This window comes from Falco punctatus (assembly GCF_963210335.1).
Source record: "Falco punctatus genome assembly, chromosome: 7".
Lineage (NCBI taxonomy): Eukaryota > Metazoa > Chordata > Aves > Falconiformes > Falconidae > Falco > Falco punctatus.
In genome coordinates, this window is record NC_137587.1 from 6737854 (window position 1) to 6764332 (window position 26479).

At 40.8% G+C, this 26479-nt stretch overlaps 1 protein-coding gene across 32 annotated transcripts in view; it reads right to left on the reverse strand.

Moving 5' to 3' along the window:
• The window catches only part of NRXN3 (neurexin 3), a 1019675-nt gene that overhangs the window by 18749 nt on the left and 974447 nt on the right, over window positions 1–26479 (reverse strand). For 19 of the 32 annotated variants that reach the window (XR_013929432.1, XM_080395263.1, XM_080395242.1 and 16 more), the window contains one exon: window positions 18367–18451. Coding sequence is in view for 31 of the 32 variants with exons in the window: in XM_080395263.1 (XP_080251389.1) it covers window positions 18367–18451 (85 nt within the window). In the remaining variant the exon portion in view is untranslated. The remainder of the gene's footprint in view (window positions 1–18366; window positions 18452–26479) is intronic. The other 13 variants (XM_080395252.1, XM_080395251.1, XM_080395257.1 and 10 more) reach the window with 1 other exon arrangement.

Consider the following 26479-nt stretch of genomic DNA (forward strand, 5'->3'; position numbering starts at 1 on the left):
TCTTTCCTGATGAATTCATGTCTCCTATTCATATTCTTATTCTAGCTTCTGGTCTTAAGCACAATCAAAACAGAGACGGAACTGGAAATATGATGTTAAAAGAGCAAACACTTTATTTGGGTAATTCTGCTACTGGCAAAACTTGCAGCTTTGAACTTTGTGAATGAATTTAAAAGGTGCTCAGATTCTAACCTTAGTGCCCTTAGAATTACTGGCTTATTGGGGTATTAATGAAGAGCACTGTTTTGAAGTTGAAGAGAAGTTTCACCTTCAGAGTGTTCATTATAAACACTTGAGCCTGTCTAGGTCCCTCCTTGCCTTTTGCAGAAAGACAGTAAACATGCACAGGCACATGGACCAACATGCTGCAGAAGAACTGGCAGATTTGCCTGTTATTCCCAGCGCCTAAACAATGCGTGCTAGCCTTTCATGGCAAATTTAATTGTTTAATACAAAGTGGCTTCTTTTCACAACTTTCCATGGCTTATCCATGAGTTATGCATCAAAATGGGAGCATGTCAGAAGCCAAATTATCAACTGCTTGATTGCTACTACATTACACAGGTACAACGCAAAGGACACCCTCCTTTTCAACTTCTCATTGCTTCAGGTGCCGCATTCTTGGATATGTGAATGCCCCATGTTTTTAGAAGTTTGTCTTTGCTTGTTTGTTGGCTAATGAATACATACCAGCCACTCAAACAAATAATTTTGATGCAAGTTGCCATTGTCACATTATAGCTCCATCACAATTTTTTATTATGGTCTTATTTCACTGACTGGTAACATAGTAGTGGTAATCTTGAAAAATAAAGAGAAAGGGAGCCAACTGGCAATTCAAACATATAACTACAAAGAGAAGAATTCAGCACAGAAGCGCTGAGCTCTGAGGTAAGATGACAGTTATATGTGCCCTGTCTTCATAGGTAGGGAGGCCGTGCATGAAGCTAACTGGAAAAGCACTTCATTTCTGCTCTTTCCTCAGCTTCGCCTTTCTCTTAAAAAAAATACATTCTGCTTTGAAAACTCTGCCATGGGGTTTTATGTCTCAGTGGATGCATTTCTAACCTGAAAAATATTGGATCTATTTTCAACTCTAATGATATTTTCATACCAACTCTCTGCCAACCCAAGTCTGGGATCTGAGAGTCAAGTTCAGGTCTCCTATCATCACCGCTCAGAGGGAAAGACTGTAGGTCAGCGTATGCTCTCAGTGACCTTGTAGCTACCCTATGGTGGTTTTACAGAAATATGACTGACTGAACTTGTAAATTGGATGTAGGTAAAGGACTCCACTGGAGAAGTGAGACACAGATTGGAATCCAGCCCCCAGCCCCAGCACTGTGTGGTTTCTGCAGGGACCAACAGGAGAGAAAACCATTAAAGCCAGTGGACTGGACTCTACAAGCAAACACATGCATCAGTAAGGATGAGGAAAGACTATCTGTTTGCTCATCTCCAGCACTAAGGTACAGCTATGGGTGAAAATTGTCCCTTTTGCTTTAACAAATAGGGATTTTCATATTGAAAAAAATAATTTTAATTGGAAACATTTCCTCCCCTTTATCAGTGAAATTCTTCTTTTAACCTCAGCAGTAACTTTTCCTCCTCCCACCTCTGCAACTATTACGTGCCCTACAAATCCTTTTCTCTATGCATCTCTCAAATCTTCTCCATATTGCTCTCAGCTAAAGCTTGTTAGTGAGTCACCTAAGGAAGCATCCTTCTAACCTCTCTGACTACGATATTTATAAAGTGGAGACAACAGCATTTATCCCTCTTACTAAAGGAGTGAAAAGCTTTTTTTGATACCTGCAAAACATTTTTAAAGTGTGAGATAATGCTACTGAAGTACTAACAGTACATTTCTGGTCAAACACGGTACCTGATGCACAGGGCCAAGTGTTCTGTCAGATAAGACCAAGAAGATCCAGAACACTATCAAGTGCAGAAATAAAAATGGAAGTTGCAATGACTTACTTTAAACACAGAATATAGTTTCTAAGCAAAAGGCGGGTTAATTTCTGTTCTTTTCAAGAATACTAGTGTGCAGAGTACAGATGCACTAACTGGGCTCAACAAAGTAAGTGAAAGTCAGAAGCTGCCTGATCTCAGAAAACCAACAGGCATTTCTCATGTATTCAAACCATGCAGAATAAAGTACAGCATTGTAATGAAATACAGTAAAAAATTTAGATTATATGCACCTAATAAAAACAAGCTGTTGTATTCTATAGCTAAGCCTTGAAATGTTCTGGCTAAAGTCTCTCCTCTTTGTTAAACCACATAGATTTTTTTTTTTCTCCAGACTGTGATTTAAGGTCTAGCTAATTCTGTATAGTGATTTCTTTTCACATACAACTATATAAACTCAGCCCTGATCCTACAGACTGCTAAATACTTTCTACTTTCATTAATACCATTGAAAAATGAAGGCACTCAACATCTCTTCAGGCTGCTAGTTTTCCCAGCAATCAGTAATTATGCATGCACATGCATATACAGAGGAATCTACATACAATTTTTTGAATTTTTTGACCATGAAAGTATTTAATTTGCATCCAAATTCCAGACTGCTATGGGGATCCAAGTGCTGACTCCTTCCTTTTCTAAAAGAAAAATCAACATCCCCTTCATAAATGCTCTGGACAAAAGGTTTGGAAGAGAGTTATAAACAAGTGAGGAATGTAGTGAAAAAGTTCTGCTGTTGGTATTTTAAGCCTGTTATCAAATGTAGTTTCCCAGGAATTCCTTGTGCATGCAATTTTTTTTCATGCATGCAGTGCATTTCCTAATTCACAGTTTCTGATCTGATGTTTAGTTCTGGTAAGATATCATACATCTAAAATTTAAAAGCATGATTCACTACTCACCTCCAGCAGTTTTACACTGATAATAATGCCTATATGCATTATTGCTACCTTACATTAGCATGAAGTGAGAGGTAGAGCATGTGCATCATTTCTTACATCAGAATCAGACAGACTGCAATGTGACATGCAGGCCATCTCCTGGGGACCAGGACAGGTTATTACCAGCACTCTGACTTCATACCTAAGATATTTGCTAGAACTATCTGAAATCTGTTATCATGCTGTGTAACTGAATAATACTTATGGTTTTTATATATATACTTACACACATATACAGAAGTACTATATATTGCATACTTACAGATATGTTTATACACATACACATATATATGTATTCCCCTTAATTCATATTTCCAGCACCTCTCCCAGTGCTCCACTCGGAGACACAGGACTCAAATTTCTTGGATTTTATAAAAGAAAACTGCATTTGTCATCCGCTAATCCTCTGTTGCAGAGAATCTCTTTCCTCCGCACCAGTTCCGCATGCTTATTAAGCTTTCCAACTATTTTCAGAACTCGGGCTGCGTATAAGCAGAGGCTTCACTGTAATGGAGCAGAGAGATAACAGTGCCTCTCCACACAGCTTTGTCACTGCTACTCCCAAAATGATGTGCACAGCTCTATGCATTTCATAACCAGAAAGGAGCAGCACAAGGCAAAACAAAAGAGAAAACTGATAAAGAACTGATGTTCAACAAGGAACAATGATCATTGCTCTAAGCTGATGTGTAAAATCTTTAACTTCAGCATAGATAGCTCAATCGTCTTGTTTTGCATTTGCTGAAATCTCTCTTGAATAAGAAAATTAATGTAATATGACACACCGCAGTAAAAGCTGTCACTGCCCTAACATGACTGAATCCCCAGAAAAATGACCTCCTGGAGTGTGTATCTGACAGAATGTTTAAGAAATCTGCAGGATCAAAATGCAACCTTTGTTTAAAAGTGAAGGAGAGATTAACCGAGGTTTGAAAGTGAAAGAAGAATTAAGACTCCAAGGTCTTATTTCAAGTCCTGCCATTCAGACGGTTCTTAAGGGTCTGGTCCACGAAAGGATTAACTATCTCTTGTCAGCATATAAATCTAAAATTTAGATCTTTGAAGCAAGTGCTCAGCTGCACTAATATCCACAAAGCTCCGTTCAGCTGCTGGAAAAATTATGGCAATGTAGCTATAAAATGCTGTTGGAGCTAATGGACATTGAGACGTGCAGTCATCTCCAGGATCCAACTGTTCAAATTCATTTTAAATAAGCACATTGAATATGTAGCTAGCATTAGAAATTAAATCCCAATAAAACGGAAGAAACAATACTGCTTTTATAGGGATGTTAAGGCAAAAGCGGTAGGTATCAATGCCAACTGATATTCCAAATATCCTTGTAAATCTTAGCCTTCATAAAAAGTCTCTTTTATAAAGTACTCCAAATAGCTGTTATCTCATTTGGTGCTCAGGCTCATAATTAATTAGCTTTAATGGAAGCTAAGCAAATTTGTTATGAAAAAAGAAACCAAACTGGTCAGGTTCCTCAGGACACTTTAAACATTTCCATGTGAATATAGCGTTCTTACCCGAGCGGCACCATCCTGGCAGCTCGGGTAAGAGTTTCTTAAACTATCTAAATTGGCACCTTGTGTTTGGACACTTGCCACCCAGAAGACAGGCCAGCAGAAAACTTGCAGCTTGTCATCAGAAAGGACAGGTCATCAGGGAGGCAAACTACAAAGAACCACCAGAAGAATAACAAATCTACTCGTTCTGGCTGGGCCTGGTCTGGTGATCATGCAGCGCGTGCAGGTGTTGATCAACAGCCATGGGCATGAGCCCCCCGCGTGCCCGGGTGGCCCAGGAGGCCAGCAGCGCCCTGGCTGGTGTCCCACACGGCGTGGCCAGCGGGGCCGGGGCAGTGCCCGTCCCCCTGCGCTCGGCACGGGTGAGGCCGCCCCTCGAGCCCTGGGCTCAGCTCTGGGCCCCTCACGGCCAGAGGGACACTGAGGGGCTGGAGCGTGTCCAGAGCCGGGCGGGGGCTGGGGGGGCTCAGCCTGGAGAGGAGGGGGCTGGGGGGGCCCGGTCGCTCCCTGCAGCTGCCTGACAGGGGCTGTGGGCAGGGGGGGTCGGTCTCTGCTCCCAGGGAACAAGCGACAGGGCGAGGGGAAATGGCGTCAAGGTGCGCCAGGGCGGGTTTAGATTGGGTAGGGGGGAAATTTCTTCATGGAAAGGGTGGTCAGGCACTGGCACAGGCTTCCCGGGGAGGTGGTGGAGTCACTGTGCCCAGAGGTGTTTAAAAAATGCATAGATGTGGCACTGAGTGACATGGGTTAGCGCTGGGCTTAACAGTGCTGGGTTAATGGTTGGACTTGATGATCTTAAAGGTCTTTCCCAACCTAAACTATTCTATGGTTCTGCGATTCTATGATGGAGATTCATTTTTCCTATGCTCTCTGTTCTTTACGTTTGCGGTAGAAAATGCTACGGAATGTTCATTCTTCAGCAGAGCAATGTGTAAAACCTTTTCAGGGGAGGTAAGATAGGGAACAAACTACTGCACCACGTTTCCCAGCTCTTCCTGTATGGAGAAAGAATTACTACTATCAGAGCAAACTAGACACACAAATGGCTGCTTTCATCTTTAAACAATACTGCTATTAGAATAGAGGTGCTCCAGGCACAACATTTGCAGCTTGTTTTACCAGCTGTTTCTAAAAATACCGCCTTAGTGAAGAAGCCTTCTTTCCCTCCCTCTTCAAAATGATTCTTGTTTGCTTTTTCTTTCCAAGAGAAAAGTGATAGATATGGAAAACAGCATATGTGGGAAAGATCACACAGCTTCAGGGATGGACTTTTGCCATTACTATTCAAAATATAAAGAAAAGCTATGAATGAAACAACTGAAGATGCTGAAATATACCGGCCCAACTCCTTTGATAAATGTAATCAAAAGTTTTATTCTTCTAACACAAATGGCAGAGAGCTAGTGACAGATGTTTCCTATGGAGAAAAGTATGGTTTAATGTTCTGGAGAATCTAATGGGAAAAAGGAAGCTGAAAAACAGATAAGGAGCAGTAAAAAGCTCCCAAGTTAGTTAAGGGTGAAGGTTACTAGTCAGTAACTTATAATATTTTCAGAAATATAAAAAGGGGACAAGTATAGTGAAATCCCCACGCAATACTTACAACTACAAAGTTTAAGTTTACTTTGTTTCATAATAACATACTTTGTCAGAATGTGAGCTTTTAATTTTTGAAATTTCTTTTTTTAAACCATCAATTTCAAAATGAAAGGGCACTTTAAGACAAAAGTTGAAATTTGCATTTGAGGAGTCACAAAACATTTTCTTGTTTTGGATTTGACACAGACAGTTCAGAGGAAATTAGATGGAGTCCCCACAGCACTTTGCCAACCCCAAATCTTCACTTTTTGTCAAAAAAGAACCAGGGCACGAACATTTTCAACTACCTTCCAGCCTGTGTATTCCCTTTGGGCTATATGGCAAGTTTAAACATGTGAAGTAAAGGGTTTCAGGCAAACCTGAATACCTCTCACTTATCAGAAGATAAAGCTCAAAAGTCATCATTTCATGCTCAAAAGTTGATCACTCTACTGCTGTGTGGGGTATCTCGCAGCGTTTTTTCCAGGGGAAAGCTATCCATCAACCACTGGACTATGTGTAGATCAGGCAGTACGTCCAGTTTACTGTACAAAAAAAGTATTTCCCCCCCTCCCCAGATGCATACATACTCCCACTACACTGCCAAGTCCCTCGACTTTCTCTCCAGATGTCAAACCCTCCTCAATTCTCCCCAGAGCTCCCTGAGTCCCCAGTTCCCTGGCAGAGCTAAGTGATTCAGAACCTCGCCAAAGGCACCTCCCTGCTGCCAGTTCAGCTGTGTGCCAGTGGTCCTCTATTTCAGACCATGCTCACATCTCAGACCTGAGAGTCACACTCACCTGCACTCACAAAACACCTCCCCCAAAATGTTGGGATGTATTAGCTGCTTTCCGAGTTATACAAAACCGATTTGAATTACCAGAACTTAACAGGAGCATGAGAAAGAGGATAAGGCAAGATTCAATCTATTGCTTCCACACCTGCCTGTAAAGCTCCTAAACAAGTTTCTTCTACTGCTCTATTTCAATTTCAGAAAATGCTCCTTTTAGCCAGAACATAAACATAGCGTTAACAGATGTATAAATATACATTCATGTATGTATACACAGAGAATGCATGCATGTACATGCTTTGCAATCTGTTTCAGCACTAAAAGAATTAGCATACAGGAGAACCACAGATTCTAGGGGAAATACCGATCTCCAGGTACCCCACGGTAGTTGCTTTATGGAAAGAAGTCAGCAGAAGAAATTAAAATTATATTTTGATACACTAGAAAATACCCTAAACTAATTACAGGGCTGTGTTTTCTCTTTCTGTCTGTCAAATATGATACATATGAAGACCTTAAGGCTTCAGCACTGAAAATCAGTAGTCACTAAAACTAGTATCTAAAGTCAGTCATACTAGTTTCAGTACCAGGGGAAAGAAAAAAAAAGGAATTATTCACATCAATTTAGAAAAAAATCCAAACCCACAAAAAATAACAACTCAAAATTGGTTTGCACTTCTGCTGTTCTGCAAAGACAGGACAACTTTTTCCCTTTTGATGCCTCTGACTTTTATTGTTTTGATACTGAGATAGAACAAAACCAGCAATGAGACAAAAGTGTTGAAATTTTCCAGTTGCTCTAAAAGAAGCTAATTTTCAGGTTTTGTATGTTTGTCTGTAAAATAGTTGTAGTTCCTCTTGAATGCCAAAAGGTCAGCTGATGATCCTTATAACACCACCCCACAGGACCAAAAAACTTCACTTTTTATGAGACTCAGCAGAAGTTGAAAAATTAGTCCTTGAGTGTGGCTCTTTTGTAAGGTTTTAATAATGTTTTTCTTGGCACAATGAAAATGTAGAATAAAATATATTGTCGAATCAGCGGGCATCTGAGATTTCAAATCAAGACAGTTTATTTATTTCTTTTTTTTTGCTTCTATCCCTAGTTTCAAAACTGGTATGATCTTTGTCTCCTGCTCCTCACACCGCATTTAAGAAGTGCTACCACTTCAGATTGCAGTTGGGATAAAGCACTGATTTCTGGCTGTTGTGAGTAATAAATTGGAACTGAAAGAGAGAGGCAGAATGAAGGCAAGGTAAAAACCCTTTTGACATAATTATAAGCTTTGGTATCTCGTGATCTACTTGGGTTGCAAATAGAAGTAGAATAGGTTTTCCTGCTCTGCCAAGTAACATTCCAGGTGTTACAGTTCATGCGAATATTAGTACCTTTGGGCTTCTGAATACATAAGGCACCTTCAGGTCTAGGCATGACGACCAAAAGAAATATATAATAAAAATGCTTAGAAGAACAAGTGTATCTATGTCTCTAGTATCTGTAAATGTTCAACATGTTTTCTCTCTAACAGATATCAAAATCAGATAGTTTCTTCTTGCTTAAAGCAAACTAATCAGTTGCTATAGACATTTAAGGGTCTAATACGCATCCATTCGCTTTTGATGTAAAATGTGTTCCTGAGTCATGTGCTAGTTCTTCTCTTCCACCGAATGTGTCATTGGCTATTTTTTCTTTCTTTCCCATATATTTTATGAAGCTGAAAATCAGACCTAACAGGGACAAAAAGCAAGTCCCAGCAGGTTGAAAATATCATATCTTAGTATTTTAGACATGTGTCAGCTTGATAACATAGGCACAGTACTAGAGGGATTGCCAGAATGTGACAGTGCACATGGCTTCAAGTTTAGAGAACACGCTTTAAAAAAAGACTGGAAAGCAACAAGGGCAATGTAGCCAGACTGTGGGTCTGATCCTGATCTCCTCCTCATCTTAAATGCAAAACGAGGAAAACTTACACCAGCCAAGTCAGGCTGGAGAAACTGTGAAGATTTTGAAGAAAAATTCTGATCAGGATGCAAGTTCAAGTGATGGAACTGCTGATATAAAGGATCTGTATATTGCAGTCCAATCATGACATTAATTTATGTAGTCTGAGCATGGTTCATTCCATTGCATGTGTTAACTCTAGAGAAAAAAGTGATATTTAAAAACGATGCCACCCCACCCTTCCCTGACATGAAAATATTTGGCTTTTGATCTCTTGCTTGCTTCTCTCTGCTTTAACAGATTAGGAGTTGTATCTACTTCATAAAAGTAGACAATAATGTTACTTGTCACAGCAACTGAAGATAGCACTTAGCACTGAAGTCTTAACAATAACATAGCTTGCTTGTACATTTTCGGTAGTTAGCAGTACAGTACCACTTTGTTGCATTGTAGAGCAATTTGCATCTGAATATCAAAGTCCTTTAACATATTAATTAAACCTCCTTCTTTTCCCTTCCTCTCCACCTCATTTAGCCAAGAAGTATTTCATTTACTCTCCTTACAGGTAGGCAAATGAATGATACAGATGCACAGTCACAGAAGGAATCAACAGCAGAACTGGGAGCAGCACACTGGAGTTCGGGCTTTTTATCCTTGGCTTTAACAACCTGACCCTCAGCTCTCCCCCTTGCTCACTGACAAATGTCACAAGAGCTGAAGCTGGCAGCCTGCCCTGAGACAGAAAACAACAGTATGAACTAACTATTTCAAGTGCCAGAAATCCATATACACACTTAGTGGGGTAAAACGGAGCACAATGGCACCTTCCATGGCATCTCCTGTGCTTGAGTGAGCCTCTCGCTCCCTGCAGCGGAGGGCTAGTCACAGGCATCGCAGAGGCTACATAAGGCTAACAAAGGCAATCATTCAGCAGGACACAGCAGCTTTACCACAGCCTGGAGGCTACTGTCCTGACGCCTGGACACTTGATTTACTCATCACAATACACCAATATGAAGGTTACCCTGAACTTTATGATGCAGGGGCTAAAACTCTGATTGTTCTGCTCCAATAACCTGCCACTTGAGCTAAAAAAAAAAATAAAATAATTGTTTCTTTTGCTGTTAAGCCTCATAACAGAACTGTTCTGGTCTATCTGACAGAGGGCAGTGTTACACAAAATCACGAGCTTGTTGATCATAGTACAGTTTTATAAGCAATTGTGTTATTTTAGCAATTGACAAGAAAAAGCTTTAGATTCAGTAAGAATTAATAGTTCTGAAAAACACATAGAGGTGTAAAATCTAAAGTGAGTAAGCTTTAAATATTGATTCATTTTTGCTATGATTAATAGCACTCAGTAGTGTTTCTCAGATCATATACAAATTAAGAAAACTGAACCCAACATCAGATCATTGGTTCTTATTGGTGAAAGAAAGCTATCTTCTTCTTAACCCACTGCAAGTAAAGGAAGCATATCTTGGGTGAGTTAAATGAAATAATTAAATTAAATCATTCCATGTCAGAGACCTGAACATATCCCATCACTTCCCTCTTCTGGTAACTCTCAGCTTAAACAGATAAGCCTTATACCATGCTCTTGTGAGAAAAGTTCACAGATTTCATCATCTTCCCTGCAGAATAAACTAATTCCTGCAAAACAACAAAGATTTTTGCTAGGCTAAAGGTATGTGTAAACATGCTCTTTGTGATGTGGTGAACGTTATCTGCACGAGAACTGTCTGCCTTTTCCTCCACTACCTGGAGATGATCCACTGATGCCAGCTGATGTATCCTAATGCACTGAGACCTTCTGTGCCATTAAGATGGCTAGTACCTTCACTGGGAACAGAACTGAGATCCCAGGAAATGCACCATTGTACAAGCCAAAGGATATTTTTTCTAAATAGTGTTTCAAGTCTAAGCAGACACCTGAAAACTCAGCTTGTTTTCTTCTGCTTTATGCATTATTGCACATTCATGATGCATATGGCAGAAGACACTCCAGATGCGTTTCCAGAATTGTGTTTAAGTTACTACGAGTGAACATCTGCAAGGCAGTTTTCACCAGTATCAATAGGGAGGCAGACATCACACGGAGACAAACAGAAGACTGACCCCATAAAGCGAAGATGCAGTACTCTTAGAAATCTTAAGTACATCTTACATTTTTGTCTCTTAACTACAAATGGACTGTGGATTTCAGAAATAAATTCACATAGCTATCATTTCAGTGGCATGTGCATATTTCCTTCCCAAGACTGCCTTTTATAAAAAAAGCCTAGGTACTTTCCACTTAACATACAGCCTGCACCCTGCGCAGCCTTTTCTGGCACCTAAAGGGCAGATAACAGGAGTCCTTACTCTAAGACATCAGCACGCACGTACAAATCCCCTAAGCAGCTGTCTGAGAAGTCACTTTAGCATTATGCCAGTAAACCGTTTCTGAGAGCGAATTGATAATGGAGTTTGAAAACCGTTGAAAACCCAACAGCTGCATCTTAAGAAGCTGTGTGGGCATCCTGCAACTCACAGCCTGGGCTGACGCTCAGAACGTGGTTCAAAGCTTGGTGCCCCTTTGCGGACCTCCCTGGGGCAGGTGGGGAAGGGGAGGGGAGGGGAAGGGGAAGAGGGGCAACGGAGCGGCGGGGAGCTGAACACCAGCTCACGAACAGAGAACAGAATCACATAACAACACTAGGCCAATGGACTCCAAGACACACTGACAAGACAGATGGACACAGACAAGACGTAAGATCACTACTAAGAAATATAAAAAAAAAAAAGATCAAAAAAACCCATAAAATAAAGTAGATATATATAACGCTGAGGCTGCAAGATGCAGCTGATGGTACTGGCATAACTCTTCCAAAAAGAAGAAATTATAACACAACTAAAAATCAAAATTGAAACGTTACCAACCCCCCCCCCCCCCCCGCCCCCTCCCCACCCCAGATCATACACTACGGACTTGTTCGGTTAGCCTGAATGCGTAGCTCTGATGAAACACAAGATGGCATCATCACAGCCCATGCACCGATTAATGAAGGCCATGGTTAGTTAAATCAGCTAAACTACAGCATGCCATAAAAATGATCTTGCACTGACCCAGAAATAAAAGATATGACAGATACTCTGCATTGCAATAAAATTCTTTTTATGCCATCTGTGGTTTGTAGGGCTTGCTTTGTTGGAAGAATTTTTTTCTGGGAGACAGCAGGGGTAAAGGGAAAACTTTTGTTCCTTCTGGGTGGTTTTTTATTTTTTTCCTCTGAACTCAAATGAAAAAAAAGAAAGGGCCGGGGGGAGGGAAAAGACAGGATAAAGACTTTGCAGAAGTTTAGAAAAGGGAGGGAGAAGAGAAAATAAAAAGAAGTGAGGGGTAAGGATCTTCATTCTTTTACACACAACTTTCTTGGGATATCTGAAAATGTGGTTTTCTTAAGGATGGCAAGAAAAGATTTTGTTGCCTTTATTGGTTTGCAGATCTATATCTCTTTCTTGAGATGATTAAACCATTATTTTGTTGGAAGAACTCCAAAAATATAAATTGAAAAGTACAGCAATGATTTTAAAAATTAAAAAAAAATAGCGGTATGGCACCATTACGAGCCAAAAAAAAGGGAAAGAAATATAAAAGAAACTAAAATATCAATCACCAAAAATTCATGCGGCACAAGATGAGGTGAAACGACAGAAAATGTTCTTCAAATATATACAACGTATATATCTATCGATATATACACGGAGTATGTGTGTATATATCGATGGATATACCTGTATAATTTTTTTATTCTCCCTGCCCCACCCTACCCCAAGGCTAATTTGTAGATGAAACTATCAATTAAAAGTAAACAAATAAATAAAAGGAAGAAAGAAAAAACTCTAAGAAAAAAGAAATAGAACGTGCTTTGTTCACCAAGAAATAACAATATCATGCATCTGTCCACGCCAGCAAATGCCAGGGTTAGATGAAGGCATGAATTTCTGTGTAAACATGTGACTGGATGATAGGGGCTACTGCTGATATTAGTCAGTTATTACTTTAGCGTATACACATATACATAGAGATTTATATGCACACTGTCTATATAATGCATATATAGATAAAATAACCTCATGGGTAGGGACTTTGGAGCTTACATCGGAAAAAAGACCAATATGCTGAAAACGAAACTCAATATAAATTCCTAATATATATTAAAAAAAAATAAAAATAAAAATTACTGTAAGTCATCTGCATGATAGATTAGTAAAACTTGCTTGGTTGGTTTTGATTTGGCCTTAAGACTGTAGCTAGGAAATTCCATCAAACAAGTTCATTACACCCTGGGAAGTGGTGTGGATTAATCCCCCTTCCTTCGGATCCGTATGGGATTCAGCCTGTGAGACGGGAAGCCTACCCCTCTGCATGCTCTGAGGCACGCACCCAACTCTGAAGGCCATTTCTTGTTCACAGCATCAGAAACAGAGCAGAACTCTTGTTTGACAGAGGGAAAGGCTGGGGGTAACTGTGCACTGGATTTGTGGGGACATTTCCCTGGGGAGAGCAATGGAAATTCCCTGGGTGCTTCAAGAAGGTTGATGCAGTTTAAGGAGGACAAGAGCCAAATCAGACCTTCTCTGGGTTTCCTCAGTCAACTTTTCTTCCCTTCCAGCACACTGCTTTTTGCACTGTGCTGGCTGCTTGTAAGCTCTTGGAAGGGAGTTTCCACTTGTCTTCTGCAAATAAATCTCTGACCGAGGCAGTCTGCAGGTCCCTGGATCTGCAGCTTACCTGGGTGGAAGCTTGATTGTCCTAGCCCATAAACCATAAGCCTGAGGTGGATGGATACAGGCCAGTAAATTATAGATACAGACACGATACCTGTGGGATATGTGTCTCCTGTCTGTGGGTATACGCTACAAAACACTGTGTAACTTCCAGCACAAAGAACCGTAGATTTTGGCACCTCTATTGCTGTCTCCAGTCCCTCATGGGAAAGGCTTACCAGTCTGATCAGACAACCTTATGATATATGAAGCCTTTTGGGAAACACAGAGCAAATTTCTCTGGAAAAAAAAAAATCACCTCGGAAATTTTAGGGACAATCGGAAGGGAAAGCTGGCAACTACACCAGGGAAGACACATGGGATGCGTCAAGCCAGGGAGCCAGGACAAAGCCCTACAGACCGTTTCAAGAGGTTGCACGATGGGCTCCAGGCTAACTGGTGAGCATTTCGCTGTTTGCTTTGAGAAGGGCGATGAGCAGCTTGGGCTCTGATCCCCAGGCAGCTGCCCGGCCACCAGCATCCAGCCTGCCTGGTGCCAGAGAACTGCGCTAATGGGCGTGCTTATGGGGAGCAAGGGCGATGGCAGGAGGAGACAGCTGCAGTCAGGAAAGCACAACTGTCAACCTCAAGGCTTTGAAGAGTCAATAATATCACGCTGTAAGGGCGCTCCTTATTTGACTGGAAAAGAGATAAGTGCTTGCTTTCTTCACGATGGCACAGTGCTCCTAGTTAGGAGTAAAGATACCTCCCTTACAAATCTTTTGTTCTCTGCAAGTGGCCGAGTGACCAAACCACCACCACTGAGCTGTGCTCACAAGCACAGACTCAGACCCTGGCATCAGCTTTGAGAAACTTGCATATCTGAGCCTCAGATCTCCCTAGAACAAGCCAGAACAGAGCCCTGTACTCGCACAAGAGAAAAGCATCATGTTTCTGGTGCAGAAACCAGAAGGTTTTCAAATGTGTACTGAGACAAGCGACACTTCCACAGAGATAAGAGAGGGACTGTTCTCAACTGAAGTAAATGTTTCTTCAGGGCAGATGAAGTTTTATGCCCTCTATATCACTTACAGTAAGCCATTCTGGGAGATTTAGAGATCTAAGTGTATCTGGGCTTGCCTGCAATAAGATGAATAACAAGTAGTTTTTAACACTGAACCTGCAATGGCTTCTTTTTCATTATGTAAAACACAAATGGGTTTTGAATTCACAGCTTTCATTGCCACCACTTGTTGGAATAATTTCTTATGCAGGCATACGTGTCTACAGGGAATGCCTTTGGCTACCTCAAACAGGACAGGTCCTGCGACAGCTGCTGGTTTCTGAACAAGGGGATCTACAGAAATCCCAGCAGAAATCACTTTTGGAAGAGGGGCACAGAGTAGCAGCCAGCCTGCTACAGTGTCTCCAGCTAGCAGGGAAAACCTTGAGGGGAGCAGAGTGAGGAAACTGCCTTGACATTACCTTCTTTTAAAGAGATGCCAGTATCCAGGTGCAGATTGTACACTTACTGAGATTCGGGTCTTGGATTTGACAGACAATCAGAGTGAAGTGGCAGTAAGACCTTGCAAATGGTTCTCGTATGATATTTAGCCTCAAAGTGGACATGGTTTTCTGTCTTTTGAACTATCTTTGAGTACACCAAAATCAAAGTCTTCGAAAGGACTCTGTAGGGTACTGCCTCTGATCCAGGAGCAAGACCAAAGTAATAAATTTAGATCTTGGGATTTGATTCTGACCCACATGAAATCTGAAAGCTTTTGATTTGTCGGGCAGTATTCTCTGCTGCCCTTGTCTTGGCTCATCGAGATGTATCTCATATCTCACAACTGCAGCAGTGAGTTCAGTAACCTTTGCATTACTGGACCATGGCACTGAGGGTGATGGAAGGCCAAGTCCTGGAGTTTGGCAGAAACTCAAGAGCTTTAAAAGCTACACATTATCAGAGCAACAAAAAGGAGCCTGTGCTGGGTTAGGTCATTTAATTTTCAATTTGCTGCAAAAGGGATCAAGCAAGCCAGAAGGCAGCATAAAATACACCGACCTGTCAACAGAACAGGATGAAGCAACTTCAAATAGGTCCAATTAAAAAAAATAATAATAAATTAAATCTGAAAAAAATCCAAACCTGTGCACTAGAAAATACAAGCAAGATAATCCAGATCTTTTCTTTCCGTAATGTATACGTTTAAGTACCAGATCTTGGCATATGGCCAGAATCCTGACTTGGCTGGTGACGCGTGAAGGCAAACATATCTGCTCAGCCAAGCCAGCACCGCTGGGTTTGGATAAGCCGGCTCAGATTGCTTTAGGGCTCCAGAGAGGAATGGGCTGCGTGAGTGCATTGATACCGGCTGTATTGCGGGCACTGTTCTACCTTCCCTGGGTGTGCTGGGAGTGGAGACAGTGAGAGAGACAAAGAAACCTAAACGAGGAGCACCATAAACCTGTTGTTTTTCCTTCTTATTATGAGTGAATGAGCCAGGTTTATGGTTTTGGAGGCAAAAAGGACCTGCATACGTATGCCTCCTCCTTCTGATGGCTTTGTACACCAGCGCCTCTGAGAGCGGGAAACCTCAAAATCTGGAAGTATAAATTTCATCAGTGAGGACCATCTGGGAGACTTTTTAAACTCATAATCAGGCTTATTTTTATTCTGCCCGCTGCAGTAGTTCCCAAGAAAAGACAGAGATTTTGGTGGCTCATGCAGACCACCATCCTATGGAGGAGGATTAGGGAGCGATAAAAGATACTGGGTGAAACTTTCAAGAATGTCTAGTAGTTTAGGGAAGTACCTTCAGCAGATTTTCAGCGAGTCATATGATTTTGCACAGCAGATATTCAAATGTCTGTAGGCACTTATAGCTGCCAACTGTAACGCTTAGCAGGATTTTCAAAGGCAAGTCGTTTTTACAAATCCAGTTTTTACCTGTTTGTAGCATTAGATTTCTAACTGTGGCGAGAGAGAGGTTTTTTTAGTCTGGAAATGTTGCTCTAAAGCACTCTGAAATTTCATGCTAAATATCCTGTTTTATCAAATTTCTCCTCAGACTTTGAGTTTTCCACTGGCTGCACAAAAAGCTGAAAACATTGCTATTACAGTTTCTAGCCACAGAAATAATTGTGATTTCTGCATTGAAACATAAACGACAATAATGTGCAAGAGGAGGAGCCTGATAAAGAACTAGTTTCCTCCTTTAACTGGAATACTGAGCAATCAGAATAATAAAAAAAAAAAGGTCTTGAAATGTTAGTGAAGCTTTAATGAGACGATTCCTATCCATTCACTTGCATATCAGTTGTGGTACATCGGTCCTTTCAGCATGGTCCTATTAATCTCATGCCTCACTTTCATGATAATCACTGTGCTGGCATTTCATTACTTACTCCCTGTATTTAAAATCTCAATACCCACACTGTTTATGCTTCACAGCCTAGTATTATTTGGACCGCTTTTCTGCCGGATGAGGAGTTGAAAAACTCTTAACGAGATCCATGAGAAAAGAGATGGGAGTAGGGTGAGCTATCTGTTAGCATAAGTCATTGTGTCACTGCCTTCCCTGCCATTGCAGGGAAGTCAAGAAGATGGGTGGAAGTTCCCAGCTACAAGGCAATGCCAATCTCAGGTTACTGCAAGACCAAGTTCTACCAAAAAAAAATGCAGGTAGAGCATGACGAATTGAAAAGAAATATGAAAGCACTAGCCTTGGGTGAATTTTAATGTTATTATTGTATTAACCAGATGGCTTTAGGAAACTAAAAGCAGAACATTTATAATGCTTTCTTGGGGACTATTTAAAGAAAAAAAAAATATCCCAAATAAAACAAAGCAAAACCAAACCAAACAAAGTAAAACAAAAAACCCCACCCTAGACTATTTATATGTTTTACTTTGAAGGACAAAAAATTCTAACCAAACTCCCTCTTTTTCTTTTAAATGTACACAGAAATTCGATGATGTCTGTTCTCTATTATAGAAATGCTTAACTCATGGCAAGCCTCAAAAAAGAAGACTTGAAAAAGCCTGTAAGAAATAAAATAGACTGCAGTTGCCTGCTGGATATCACATCATATATCTCACCAGAAAGAAAAGCCATCAGTTTATCAAAATGTATCTGAAAGGGAGAAGTTGAGTCAGCTCCACATGGCCAGTTCTTCTGACTCTTTAATGGATACATTTTGAAGCATCACTGCAGATAACAGGGCAAGAATTACTACTAATTTTGTTATGTTAGAACTATGTTTTGGTGCTCCCCAATTACTTTGGGCTCACAGGAAACAAAATTAGTATAAATACATTACCATGTTAACTGTATTCAAAATCCCATGGACAAATGTATCCTTTTACAGTCCATCTTCAGAGCAATTAACAAAGATTAAACAATGCTAATAACCCGTTATTGCTTCACTTTTGTTTCTCCTCTGTTTCTCATTCACCCTCCCCACTTCATAAATCTTTATTACGTGTCACATGCCACACTGATATTTTTGCTTTCCCACTGTGTCAGTGAATTAACTGCTACAAACATATGAACTATTAATTAGCTGGGATCACTTTCAGCAAGTTTGGCTTTCCATGCAAACAACTTTATATTAACCAAATGGTGACTATGTATCTGTGTTTTGCCGTTGCCAAGTCCATGGGATCTGATGCTTGGCTGTATAATTTTTATTTTATATACAGTGTATATATACATAAGGGTATATATATACACATATACACACACATATATACATATATAATTATATATGTATACATCCACACACATATAAATATATGTATGCATTGTTTTTTTGCAAATGAAATCAGAAAGCGAGCAAAACAAGACTGACCTGACTTACCTGTACTGGGCTCACAGTCAATGAAATCTTCATCGTCACTGGAACATTCAGCTGATGAAACGATGTCGTCTGTCGTCTGGCATGTGAAGGAAAGGAGCGAAGGAAAAAGAACAGAGGAAAAAATATAAGACATTTGCAAGTCAAGGGGCTGTTACAGAGGCAGCTAAGTATGTTAGAAAAAACCCCCACTGTCCCACTGTAACTTTAAAAATATTTAACTTGTACCAAGCGTTCCAGATATGCCTGGGTAAATGTGCTTTCCACGGAACTGGGGTCTCCTGCGGGAGGAATAGTGCTTGTCCTGTGCTGTTGAATATTTGGGGTGTGCACAGGGGGTGCCCCGCCAGGCTGTTCAGGTCCCCAGGCAGGTCCCACAGCGCTGTGAACGCGGTCAGTGGCAGCCACTCGGCCGGCACACTGTCCTGCGACAGCTAAAGCAGATGTGTCCGGTTGGAAAACGCTGGGCTCCTCGATAACTACCAGCAGCACACGGGGCCAGCCAGAAGGCACTGAGTGACTGAGAGCCTCCCCATGAGAGGCACGTTCAGGCTGAACACGCTTTCTGCAAAGAAAAACGTACTAGATAGACTCTGATAATACGCATCACCCAGGAGCAAGCAGCACTCTTTGCCGTGTTGCTCTGGGGCAAAGGGAATTCCTGCTCTGCTAATGACCCCTCGGGCTGGGAATCCTTTGTGTGTACCCGGACAGTAAATGCCTGTGCAACCGTTTTGTTGCATGATGGAGAACTGCTGCGCGTGTGAGGTGTGCCCGACGTGCCACCTCAGCTGCCTGCTTGCCAAGCGAACAGGGATGTGGCTGTGACCAGGATGACGGGCTGGAAAGATTCCAAAAGGCCTTTCCTAGAGAAAGACGACAGGTTCTGAAAGACTTAAACCAAACTATGACTGTTCACAGCCCTTACAGGTTTCAGCACATTCCTTTGTGTTTCCAGTTGGTGATTCTTTCTTTCTTTCTCTCTATTTTTTTTCTTTTTTTTTTTTCCTTTTTTTTTTCTTTTTTCTGCTGGTCTAATTAATGAGCAGCATGTACTGCAGCATGTTAGAGAGAAGTGTACTGGCGTCTCTTCCCAGCAGCATCTCCTGCCTGTAATTGCTGCAATTAGTTGAATTAGTAATGCAGACTATTAGGGAGAGTCTGTGGCAGTCCCCGGACACAGGTTGTAACGTTCCTGCACACAGTACAAAATTACCCCAGCTCAGCAGCATTGGCTCAAACCATGGCTTCTGCTGAAATTGTCTCCCTTAACAACTTTTCCTTGGAGAAAGCTGCCTGTTCTGCTGAGCAGTAGGATCAGTGGGATGACTCCTGAAACAAAACAACTAAAATGATCTTCAGCAGGCAGGCAGCACTGCTGAAATCGAGCAGCTGTACTTCAGTACATTGTACTTCAGTACTCCAGGTGAATATTCCTGGGATTCTCACATCATGACAAGCATTCCAAATCCTTAGTCCTCAAACAGACCCTCCAGCTTCAAATAAGGTTCCCTTTACATTCCTATGTCTGCTACGGCTGTCTCCAACATGCTCCCTCTTCTCTTCACCTAACTGTTCTGAGGTCTCAGCCTTTTCTTTAGCCCCCTGTGGTCCGAGTGCTATCAAGTCCCTCTCTCCCCTGCCAGAAGTTCCTTGCTCTCCCACTCTGTTTGCATTTGAGCTAGGGAAAAAACCCAGAACCGAGCAGTCAGTCAGAAATATCAGATGGAACCTAACATTCCTTCACTCTTGATTTCAATGGCTTGGAGTGAGCCAAGAAAGAAAACCAGGATTGGTTGGCTGTAAATAAAAACTATAAAAATAGAGTATCTGTAAAAATCAGCTATGAAGTCAGGGAATCCCTATCATATGTGTTACACAGTCTTACCCAGCACTGTCATTTGGCAATGTTTTGTAGGATGCAATCTTGCAGTAGTATCATGCTTAAATGCTTTCATTAAATACTTTCATAATCTTGCCTCAGTGGGGAGGCAAGATTAAGAGAGCTGGAGGTAACATGTACAAAGTAATTTCCTGCCTTACATACTAAGGTCATTTATTTAGCATCCTCTTTAAGTCATAGAAATGAAAGAACACTGTCGAAATCCTGGTGAATTGTCTCTTGAAGCTAGCTGGCTTTAAAAGTTCATCTATTCAGTGAGAGGTCAAGAAAAGAGGAATGCACAAAATATAAATTTACTTTCTACAATTCTTCTGGTCCTGTCATATATATTTTATAAAGCATTATTTATCCTGTAGGACACCAAACCACTTTATAACTCATACAAACAGTGATCACATCCTCCAACAGTGAAATGCAGCTGTCCCCGGCTAGAAAGGTATTAGTTTTTAATTGCACCACTGTAAACTAATTTAGCACAATAAGTCAACAAAACTATACTGCAAGAAATTTTTTAAGCAGGTGAAATGTAGCTAGTGAAACTGGAGATTTATATTACATTTGTCTAAAGCACTTGTAAAAGAGTGTTAAGGACAGCACCGTGAATAAAGAGTAAATTATCCATCACTACCAGAAGACCTTGCTCAGACAGTGCTAAGACCCTGGCAATTGACTTTGACTTCCAGGATGAATATAGAGCATGCAGATTCTGCTCTTAGTTGAAGACATGAAAATCCACACGCAGAGTCTCATAGAAGAATAGCGATGATTTGCTTCAAGTAGGAAATAAACATAAAAATTATAACAATGTGTGGTTGTCACTTATCAGCTGCTATACCTATCCACTTATCCACTTACCTGCTCATATCTAAGGGCTTCACGCACCATTAACTTGGAATCAGATCCAACGGAATTGACAGTGCAATTCAGCATTTGTAAAGAATAAGGAGTTCCTTTATAACTCTTGTTTTAGTTCTTGTTTATTATGAAACCAGACAGGCAGCACACCACACAAAAAGCAGGTGATATTTCCTTACACAATGGTTTGATTTTTTGATTTGTTTGTGGTGGTTTTTTTGGTTGGTTTTTTTTTTTTTTTTTTTTTTTTTTTTTTTTTAACTGGGAAACTCCTTGCAACAGGATACTGGCAATAAAGGTTTAGAAGCATTTTGGAAGTGATTGGCCAAATTAAAGGTAAAAACATCCATCCTGAGTCATTCCCCATACCTAGCTTGGGAAGTCCCTGTACCAAAGACCAAAGATGTATCACTTTTATCATTGCCCTGTTCAGGCCTCTTTTGCTGAGGCCCCACAGACAGCCAGGGCCAGCAGCACGGCGCTGGGCAAGGTCAGCCTCTGCGGCCTCCCAGCCACTTTCATGCGTGACATATCCTGAACATGGGGTGACAAAGAATTCTGAAGCCAAGGTGAGTTCCAAGCAGGAGCTGAAAAGTCATGAAGCCTGGCCCTTGTTTATCTTCTTGATGAATTTCCCATCTAATAAGCACCTTAAGGATGGCACATGCAACATTTTTATGCTGCAGTCTTAGATCCGTGTTGTAGATTTCCTTCTATAAAAACCCCATGCAGCTTGTGTTGGTTCTGAGCAGAGAAGGGCACAGCCTGCCAGACTCGAACAACATGCAAATGTGTCATGTGCAATACTCACCGACCCTGCCAACTCTGACCTGTACCTGCACTTTTTCATGACTGGTTCCACACTTGATTCTATCAATTAATCACTGTCCTTTTCTCCCCATCTCCACTGCATGCTATTTCCCTGATATTCCAGTTTTTCTTGCTCTGATTGCTATTTGTCCCATGCTGCTGATTTTGTATGTGTAAAAATGAGGGTTAGAAAAAGAGAAAAACCTCCAGAAGTGGTGTTAGACTTAAGTCGAGGCCATTAATGAGATCTTTAGAAACCACAGAAAAGATAAATACGCTAATCTGTCTTGCCATTTCCTATCTTGTATTTTGAATCTCAGTACTTTCCATCACAATTCATCACTGACTGATTTTCTAGTCCCATCACATATTGGTTTTCCATGCACCTTCCGCTCAGATACCAACATCCGAATCATCCCAGAGGAATAAAACTATTTTGGTGAGAAACAGCAGCAAATTCCTGACCACAGAAACAGAGTCGAGGAAACCTCCAGAAGACCACAACTTCTTGTAACTGGAATCTGCACCTTTCAAAACCCTCCTGGAGATGAGACTTTTCAATGGATGATTATTAAATTTGCTGCTTCCAGGAGACAGGAGAGGCTAGTGAGCAGCAACCCTAGAAACCTTTCTGCCAACATCATTTATTTGCATCAGAAACAGCTCACTGTGATACAGTAAGCAAACCCAGCTATTCCATTTCTGGTGCCCTTTCCCCATTTTTGAAATGATGCTGATTATAATCAATCTATCTATTTTAACTATCTATGGCTTTCTTGTTGGCCCCAGGGCAGGGAACCAGATTAATCCTTTAGTGTCTGCCTAGTGATGTGGAGATGGTAAACGCTAAACATTCTTATGTACAGGCAACATGATAGTAACAAAACTTTTCCGTATGCTGTGATGGAAACTACATTTATGTTTTCATTGGAAAGAACATGAGAGAGAAAATATTTTTCTATTCCATATATTAGCTAAATTCTATATTAAAAATAATAATTCATACTATACTATTTTAAAATATGTATTTCATTTTTAAAGAATCCCAGCTTTGAAATTACTTGGCCCTGTATTAAAGGCCATAAAACTAAAGATAGGTATTATAATAACTTTTAATAAAATCTCTCTCTGGCAGGAACCCTTTTTATTCCTTCCTCTGAAAGATTTTTTATGGCATTTATAGTATTATTTTTTCTCTCCCTCTCTCTAGTGTTTAATGAAATTGCCTTGGAATAAAACCGGGGTAGGAGAAAGTGCTAAACTCTGAGTCCACCCTGGAGGACTTATAGGCATATTTACCTTCAAATTCTTTCAATTTCACTGAATTGGCTCCACATTCCTTTCCATGAATTATTAGTTCTGTAATCACCTCCTCCTAATTATTCACTCTAAGGGCCTCTTCAATCTCACCATGGTGATGGTTCTACATCTTTGTTCATTACACTGTACATACCGGTGTGGGATGTAAAGCGCAAGGAAAGTTGGGATGGTGTGGCAAGACCTGCTCACGCAAGACCTTCCAAGCACCCAAAGCCCTAATTTATGCATCGGATCCACAACCTTTGCTCCTTTGTTCTACACAAAATGGCAGGTGCTGAATCTTCCTTTTCCCAACCACCAATTTTTTTTTTTTGACACCTTGCTCTTTGGGTGCACCATTATTTGAGAAAGATTAAGCACTCTGGGTAAAATAAGTGCTGTCACAGAACAGCTTTATGAAATTATAAATAACACACCCAAGAATGATGGAGTTCTCACTTCTACTCGAGAGAAAAGACAAGGGTCCATAAATTCAAATCCCAGACAAATTCCTCCAGAAGTGCATACCTGGCAGTTGCTTCACTCAGTAAAGTAGGATTTAATTTTCCTACTTGCTTTTTCCTTGAAACTCTTCTGCACACTGTACACATTACTTCCAATTCAACACCATTATTTGAAAAGCAACACTTAATGCTTTGTTGCTAGAGAAGTGTAAATCTCTTTGCCACCAAGGAACCACAATTTACAATCCTTCTTGAAATACAACCACCACAAAATGCCAGGCACAAATATCTTCCCAACAGCAGAAGAAATACAGTTGTATTAATTGGAGCAGCGCATTGCCTTTCACACCTCAAACATACAGCGCTGAAACTCAACCAACTTCTCTTAATCTGACCACTTGACTCCCTCCACTGCTCCCATACTGCTGTGTTTTCTAAATATTTAGCATTTATTGCGGTAAGTGGACAAAGTACTGTCTTCTATGCCTAACAGCATACAGTATGAACGCTCCCCCAGAACGGCAAAATGTCAGTGATGCTGTTCTGTCTTCCAGAAACCAAGATGTTTCTTGGCAAAGAACAGGCTCAAGGCATTCGCTGCATCGCCAAAAGAAGATAGCAGAGGAAGTGTCTGTCTCATTAGATGTCATTTCTAGCTGGAATAGCTCAACCTTTTGTACTTAGATAACTGGGCTTTTTAAAGGACTTGTATTCTGTTCACACTATTCCAATTAAATGGGAATCCTTTGTCTGTCCTTTTTACACCTTGTATTTTTTTCTCACTTTCTATTTAATCTTTATTTCCAAAATACCCTGGAGTTCATTACAGTATCGCAGACCTGACAGTCTCAGCCTAGACAAATTCAAGCTACTACACACAGACAGAAAGAATCTGCATACAAATGGGAAAGTATTAGAAATGTTGCAAAAATCATAATGAGTATTATAAAAGAAGCTGTAATTTGGGACTGTATAAACTTCTAAGGAGAGTCCTGCATCTACTATCTGTTGCTAAAGGGTATTAAACATCTCCAACTCATTAGCACTGGATAGTACAACATGTATTTTTTTATCACAACATAACCATAAAGATGTGCAAGTCCTTTCTGCGCACATACACACATGCTGGTGCTGAAGTTGTGTCTGCCTCTGCAGAAGCAATGCACCAAAGAACATGAAACCACTAATTTTTCTTCATATAGCTTATATGAGGTGAATATAAAAACAAGAGGGCCAAATCCTCTGTTGGTTTAAATTGGCATTGATTTCAACAACGCTGCAACAATTTACAGCAAAAGAGCATAGCTCATTACGTTTGGTTTTGGACAATTCAATGCCAAAAGGTTTAGAATAATTGGAGGCAATTCAGAGAAGAGCCACTGAAAAGATGAAAGAACTGGAGAGATGTATGAAAGAGACAGGCTTAGCAAAGCTAAACATCAGAGCTTGACTTAAGGACCAAAGGTATGATAAATTTCTAGAGGTGTCACAAGGGTAATAAACATCAGGAAGAAAGATGAACTATTTAGGGTGCTTCAAAAAAATCATGGATAAAATTAAGCCAACAAAAATTTAGGATTACTTTCAGCAAGAAAAATCTCGATAGTGATCTTTATTAACTATGGAGAAGTCTCCCCAAGGAAATCCCAGAAACCGCCAGTTCTGCGATTAAGCAGTTGCCCAAGCCATTCAGATATGAATACCATTAGTGTAAAGGCCCTAGTGGGGAAGAACTCACCCCATCTATCTTCGGTTCAATCTAATTCACTCTAAATCAATTTGGTATTTGCATCCTCTCCATCACTATCTAATATGAACACATATTACGCATTTCTCTCTGTCATCCCACAGCAGGGGCAAAGCTTATCCAGCACAACCTTTCAGCTGGTTGTGCTCAAGGGAAGGAGATATCATTGCTGTAGACCCGTTCAGACCATGTGAACCAATCCAGCCTCATGTTCCCAGGACCCTGCCTGGTCAGGAGCTGGTAGGTAACCAGCAGGCACGCACCCCTCAACAGTAGCTCAGCAAAAGTGCATTTCCTGGTTGGACATAAAAACTGATTTGCTGTCAAATTATATCATTAAGAGGGGTCATGAGAGAGCTACCCCTTAACAAAATCAGCCATTTGTCCATTATGATGGTAGACAAGAGATAAAATAACTAGCCAGTTAAGTAAGAGAAAGCAAAAAATAATCCCTGCAATTGTGTGTCAATCCAGAGTCATGGGCAGTCATGTTTAAAAAGAGCCTTGAAAGCTGAATCAGTCTTTTGAAAACCAAAAGCCCATCTCAACAGAATCGATAGTTCATAAAGACTGTAAAGCCTGACTCTTCTTGACCAAGTTTGATGACACACTTCAGGTACTTCGTTCCGTCCCTCAGCTGTGCCAAAACAATGGGGAAAAATCATGTTTCTGCCTTTTGGCAGAAAAATCATGTCTCTGCTGGCAGTGGGAAGGGAGATGATGTTGCAAGGGAGTGTGAGCACAGAGAGAAAGGGAGGGCAAAGAGGGAGAAAGGGAAGGGAGGGCAAAGAGGGGAAAAGGGAAGCGGGGAGGATTAATCCATCTGTTGTTCGAGGCACCCTGACAGGGGAAAGAGAAGTACTGAACCACAGCAGCTTAACCCAACTTCAATGTACCTTCCCAAAAGCAGAAGGAATGTAATGCTACGTGGAGTTCTGCTGATAAGCAAATCCTTCTAAATCCTTTCAATTTATTTCTTGGCCCGAAGAAATTACATACTATTTAGGAGCTAAATAAATAAATACAATT